Below are 6,547 nucleotides of genomic sequence, written 5' to 3'. Positions count from 1 at the left end.
ATCGCAAATAACACACAAAAGGTGAGCCTCACCCCACCACAAATAAAAGCAATTTGTCCTCAAATGCAATTAACACAGAATCTGAAAGGCAGAATAAAGAAAGACAGAGAAGGAGGCAAAGAGGGAATCTTGTCTAAGAAGGAGTTCCATCTGTCTGGGCATCAGTGCCCGGAGTATTGTCATTTTGGTTCTCTTTTTCTTTTTGCTCAGCTTCAGCTTCTTTTATACTGATTGAAATGCTACCGAGAAGCTAGGCGGCAATGCAATCCAAATCCGTGCACAAATCAATGAATCAAAATACTCTAAAAGTGCAAGAAATATAAAAACTAGAGTGCAGGTGTGAGTTTGGACAAATAGAAAGTGAGGGAAAGTGAAAGAAGTTGAAATTTTTTAAACCTTTGGCATGCAAAAGCTGTCCAATTTTTGCCCACTCGGCGGCATTAGTCAAGCTCACCTATTTACTCGGCGAAACACCGACTATTTACTTTCTTCGTCGAAATTTACAAAGCCTCTGATTTACGGAGGGGTCCAAACGGCAGTCTCTGTTGGGATCGCCGACATGGTCGGCGGTTTGCCAATAATTTCGTTTGATCGCCAAGTTTACAGACTCCAATGCAAGATGGTATTGAGTCTAACGGCGGTCTAGTTCTTAGTCGCCTAACTGTTCAGCGATTCACCGATTGGACCTGTTGTTTGTCAATCTATACTGTTCGTTCACTCTCCACACTTCCATCTGAACAATCAACACACCATTATTTTATCCAGAAATAATAAAGCAATTAAAAGAGTTTTGGGTTGCCTCCCAAACAACGCCTTAGTTAACGTCGTGGCACGATGCAGCAGCGCCTTCAGGCGGCTTCCAAATACACCACTTCAACCAAAGAAATCTCTTGACAATCCCCGAAATATAATTTCAAACGTTGACCGTTCACTTTAAATAGAGGTCCTTCCTGATCTTCAACTTTTATGGCACCATTGGTGAACACTCGCGTTACTCTAAAAGGTCCAGACCATTTGGATTTGAACTTTCCGGGAAAGAGTCTAAGTCAAGAGTTGTATAACAAAACCCAATTTTCTACCTTGAAGTCCCGCTTGAGTATCCGAGCATCATGTCATTTCTTCATCTTCTCTTTGTAGATGGTTGAACTTTCCTACGATCTGAGTCTAAATTCATCCAGTTCGTTCAACTGCTCCACCGTCTCCCTTGATGTTTTGGACCAGTCCAAATTTAGAGCTTTCAATGCCCACAATGCTTTGTGTTCTAGCTCGACGGGAAAATGAAAAGCCTTACCATAAACCAACTGATATGGAGACATATCGATAGGTGTTTTGTAAGCGGTCCCATATGCCCATAGTGCATCATCGAGTTTCCTGGACCAGTTAGTTTTGTTGGCATTTACTATTTTTGCCAGGATGCTTTTGATTTCACGATTTGACACTTTGACTTGGCCACTTGTTTGAGGATGATATGGGGTTGCTACCTTGTGTTTCACCCCATATTTGCTCAGCGCCATTGAAAACCACCTATTGCAAAAGTGGGACCCCCCATCACTAATGATCGCTCTAGGAGTGCCAAATCTTGCGAAGATGTAGCGTTTCAGAAATTGGACAACACTTTTTCCTTCTTTGTTTGGGAGTGTGATGGCTTGCACCCATTTGGAGACATAATCCAAAGCCACCAAGATGTATTTATTTCCAAATGAGCTCACGAATGGGCCCATGAAATCGATTCCCCACACATCGAATAGCTCGACTTCTAAAATAGGAGTGAGAGGCAACTTGTGCCATCTAGATACTCCGCCTTGCTGCTGACATTGAGCGTACTTTTTCACAAATTTATGTGCATCCTTGTATAGGGACGACCAATAATAACCACTTTGGAGAACTTTAGCGGCAGTGCGAATACCACTATGGTGACCTCCCACTTGAGATGCATGGCAAGCATGGAGAGTCTCTACCACTTCTTCTTTTGGAACACACCTCCTAATAACATGGTCAGCACATTCTCGAAACAAGTATGGTTCATCCCAAAAGTACTTTTTAACGTCGAACATGAACCTCTTTTGTTGGTAAAAGGTCAGCCCATCCGGCATCAATCCACTCACAATGTAATTTGCAAAATCTGCATACCACGGTGCAGGTTTGAGAGATATAGCAAACACCTGTTCGTTGGGGAATGAGTCGTCTATGTCAACCTCACGCTCGGCATCTTCCCTTCCTTTCAACCTCGACAAGTGGTTGGCCACTTGATTTTCACAGCCTTTTCGATCTTTAACCTCAAAATCGAACTCTTGTAATAGTAACACCCACCTTATCAATCTTGGTTTTGCATCTTTATTTGCCATCAAGTAGTGGAGTGCAGCATGATCAATGTGTACTATTACTTTGGTCCCTAATAAGTATGCCCGAAACTTTTCAAATGCATAGACCACTGCGAGCAACTCTTGTTCAGTGACTATATAATTTCGCTGGGCACTATTCAGAGTTTTGCTTGCGTATAAATTGGGTGAAATAGCTTGTTGTGCTTTTTCCCCAACACTACTCCCAATGCCAGACATTAGCATCACACATTACTTCGAAAGATTTGGACCAATCAGGACTGATGATAATTGGGGTGGATACTAGTTTTTCTTTCAAGCACTTAAAAGCGGCCATACAAGCATCATTAAAATAGAACTTCACTTCCTTCTCTAGGAGTTTGCATAGTGGATGTGTAATCTTAGAGAAGTTTTTAGTGAACCTTCGGTAGAAACCTGCATGCCCCAAGAAGTTGCGAACAACCTTCACTGAAATTGGAGGGGGTAAATTCTCAATGACCTCAATTTTTGCCTTGTCAACTTCCAGCCCCTTTTGCGATACCTTGTGCCCAAGAACGATACCTTCCTTCACCATAAAGTGACATTTTTCCCAATTGAGAATCAGATTCGTATCCACGCATCTTTGGAGCGCCTATCCTAAGTGTGTCAAGCATTCCTCAAATGTGTCCCCTACGATTGAGAAGCCATCCATAAATTCCTCCATAGAATCTTCTACCATATCTGCAAAAATAGACAACATGCAACGCTGGAATGTTGCTGGTGCATTACATAGTCCGAATGACATTCTTTTGGATGCAAATGTTCCATAAGGGCATGTGAAAGTTGTTTTTTCTTAGTCTTCCAGCACAATAGAGATTTGATTGTAACTGGAGTACCCATCCAAAAAACAATACCACCCTATTTCTGGTAAACGGTCAAGCATCTGGTCCATAAAAGGCATTGGAAAATGGTATTTCTCAGTCCATGAGTTAAGCTTTCGATAGTCCATGCATACTCTCCACCTAGTCATTGGTCTTGTCGGCACAAGTTCTCCTTTTGCATTAGGGACTACGGTTATACCTCCTTTTTCTGGTACACATTGCACCGGACCCACCCACTTACTATCTGCAATAGGGTAGATTACTCCCGCATCTAGCCACTTTATGATCTCTTTTTTCACCACCTCTTGCATTAGAGGGTTCAATATTCGTTGATGCTCAACACTAGGTTTACATTCACTGTCGAGCCTAATCTTGTGAGTACAGATGCCGGGAGGAATTCCTACTATATCGGCTATTGTCCATCCAATAGCTTTTATATGCTTTTGCAGTACTTCAATGAGCAATTTCACGTGCCTTTCAAGAAAATCGGCTGCAATAATCACTGGTAACATATTATTGGCTCCTAAGAAGGCATATTTGAGATGAGAGGGTAGGGCTTTTAACTCCAGATTCGGTGGTTCTTCTGTTGATGGCTTTGCAGGAGGACTTTTTCTATTTTTCAGGTCGATATCCAACTTGATTGGATTCCTTGAATATACTCCTAACCCTGATAAGGCAACTACCACTTCCTCATAGCCTTGAACTTCAGATTCATCATAATTGGAAAGTACAGATTCAAGGGGTTCATTCTTGCGCATTAAATGACTCAAACTTGCCACCGCCTCATTTATAACATCCTCAGTAGACACTACATGGATATTTCTTGGTTGCTTCATGGATTTACAGATATTGAAGGTCACCTCATCATTGTTCACATGGAACTTCAATTTCCCGCTTTCGACATCCACCAATGCTCTCCCGATAGCTACGAATGGCCTTCCCAAAATAATGGGAATATCAACATCGATCTCACAATCTAGGATCACAAAATCAGTTGGAAAGATGAACCGATCTACTTTTACCAATATGTCATAGAGTATCCCCACTGGGTTCTTGATTGATCGATCAGCCATAATGAGTCTCATTGTGGTTGCCTTTGGTTCACCCAAACCAAGTTGCTTGTATATTGCATAGGGCATCAAATTAATGCTTTCTCCTAAATCGCACAAAGCTTTAGCAAATTTGAGCATGCCAATTGTGCACGGGATTGTGAATGCCCCAATATCTTCTCTCTTTGTGATTGACTCATTTGTCATAATTGCGCTGCAACTATGGGGCACCTTAATCGTTTCATACTCCAAGCTCATCTTCTTTGTAACCAGCTCTTTCATGAATTTGGCGTATCCTGGCATTTCCAACAATGCTTCCACCAGAGGCAGGTTAATTGATAAGTCCTTGAATACTAACAAAAAAAATTTGAACTTCTCATCTTCATTCTTCCTTTTCAAACGTTGAGGAAATGGTGGAGGTATTTTGGGTAAAGGATGCGTGACTTTTGGAACTTGAACATGTTGATCTGCATCCTCTTGTGGTTCTTTGGCAAGGTTTTATGGACTAGGCAATTCTTGTTCCTCTATACCCTGGCTCTTTTCCCACACTCAAGGATCCTCATCCTCCATCACATTCCCTTTTGCCATCTTTCCACTACGGGTAACTACAGCCAACCCCCTTTCATTATCTTCCATCAGTGTCCTGGATGTTAATTGAGCTGATAATAGACTCAATTGACCTTCTAGTGTTCTGATGGAATCAGCATGAGAATTCACTTTACTGTTTAATGATGAAATGTCATCTCTCATCCCTTTTAGCAAATCATCAGAGCCCTCAACTTTATCAAGTATGTGTGACAATAGATCATTTACTCGAGGACTACTTGCACTCCCTTTTGATTTTGGGCTTTCATTCAATTGAGTATGGTTTTCCTCATGATCATCTTGCTCAGCCCAATCATGACAATATCTCCTTGGTTCTTCACCCCTATAATGGTTCCAACCTTGAATTCTGCCTCGCTGTTGATAGCGTGGGTGGAAACCCTCCTTATATCTTATAGAGTTCCAACCTTGATTCTCCCCCAGTCTTAAGTAACCGGATGAAAAACCCCCCTCAACTCTTTTGGAGTTCCAACCTTGATTCTCCCTATGTCTTAAGTAACCAGAAGAAGAACCCTCCTCAACTCGAAATACTCCATACGTCCCCTTCATGTGCTCTTGTATCACTTCCATTTGAGACAACATCTTTTTGATGTTTTCGTCCCTCTCCCTTTCTTTATCGAGTTGTTCTTGTGTTAATCTGAAGCATACTGGGGAAACTTTTTCATCTTTTGTGTACCATGCTTGATTTACTCCAGTCATGCCATCTAGGAGGAATGAGGCTACTTCAAATGATTGTAACATTATTCCTCCTTGCACCTGCTGATCAGCTATCCCTTTATTAACTGAATCTAGACTACGGTAAAAATATTGAAGCAATAACTCACTTGGCAGTCCATGCGTTGGACATTTTTGCAAAAATCTCTTAAATCGTGTCCATGATTCGTGAATTGGTTCGCCCTCCTTTTGATTAAAGTTTTGAATGTCGTCTCTCAGTTTCATCATCTTTGATGGAGGGAAGAATCTTTCATAAAAAGCCGTAACCAACTCTTCCCATGACTTGATGGAGTTCTTTGGAAGCTTGACCAACCACTTAGTGGTCTCCACTGTTAATGATAATGGAAATAGGCACAGCCGTATGCATTTGTGCGATAGATTTTTGAATGATAGAGGGATCCACACTTCTATGAAGCTTCGTATATGTTCATATGAATCTTCATGCTCCAACCCTCCATATAAGCCTCTTGAATGTATGAGATATAGTGTTGTGCTAGTAACCTCAAATGTTGCACTTCCGTCTGCTTGTGGCATGCAAATTGCACCCATCTCACCCACTTGGGCAGGGTTGTACACACTATTGATATTATCAATATCGTCTCGATGAAAAGCATACCCCATTGGATGGCCTATTTGGAAGCTATTTTCGCCGTTCACACTCATATGGCTGTTGAAACACACAAACACTCAAAACAAAACTAAAAATTATGTTAGTAGACTACAACTAAGGAGAACAAAAAATCTACTAATCTAAAAATTCTCAAATAACAACACTCCCCGGTAGCGGCGCCATTTTGATGCTTGCGTAATCAACGACATGCCTTACAGTTCAGGTGTCTACAATCGTGCAATAGTATAATAACCCAACCAAGGGTTGGGATTGTCCCAAAGGAGTGGTTTTGAGAATTTATAGAAAAACAAAATTCCATTCTAACTAGTTGTAGCTAAAGATATTAACAATTGAAAACATTGTAAATTAAAGAGGGACACAAAAGTGTCAATT

General features: G+C 41.2%; 1 protein-coding gene across 1 annotated transcript; it reads right to left on the bottom strand.

The window, feature by feature from the left end:
* Window positions 1–4,776: 4,776 nt before the first annotated feature.
* On the bottom strand, window positions 4,777–6,207 carry LOC107061160 (uncharacterized). Its single transcript, XM_015309996.1, has one exon. It carries the CDS (start codon window positions 6,205–6,207, stop codon window positions 4,777–4,779), a length of 1,431 nt encoding a protein of 476 aa, XP_015165482.1.
* Between the last annotated feature and the right edge of the window lie 340 nt (window positions 6,208–6,547).

This window comes from Solanum tuberosum, unplaced genomic scaffold (genome assembly GCF_000226075.1).
Source record: "Solanum tuberosum cultivar DM 1-3 516 R44 unplaced genomic scaffold, SolTub_3.0 scf00119, whole genome shotgun sequence".
Lineage (NCBI taxonomy): Eukaryota > Viridiplantae > Streptophyta > Magnoliopsida > Solanales > Solanaceae > Solanum > Solanum tuberosum.
This window is presented reverse-complemented; position numbering and strand designations above follow the sequence as displayed.

Excerpts from the sequence above, each read along its gene's own strand:
- LOC107061160 (XM_015309996.1), bottom strand. The coding sequence starts at position 6,207 with ATGAGTGTGAACGGCGAAAATAGCTTCCAAATAGGCCATCCAATGGGG.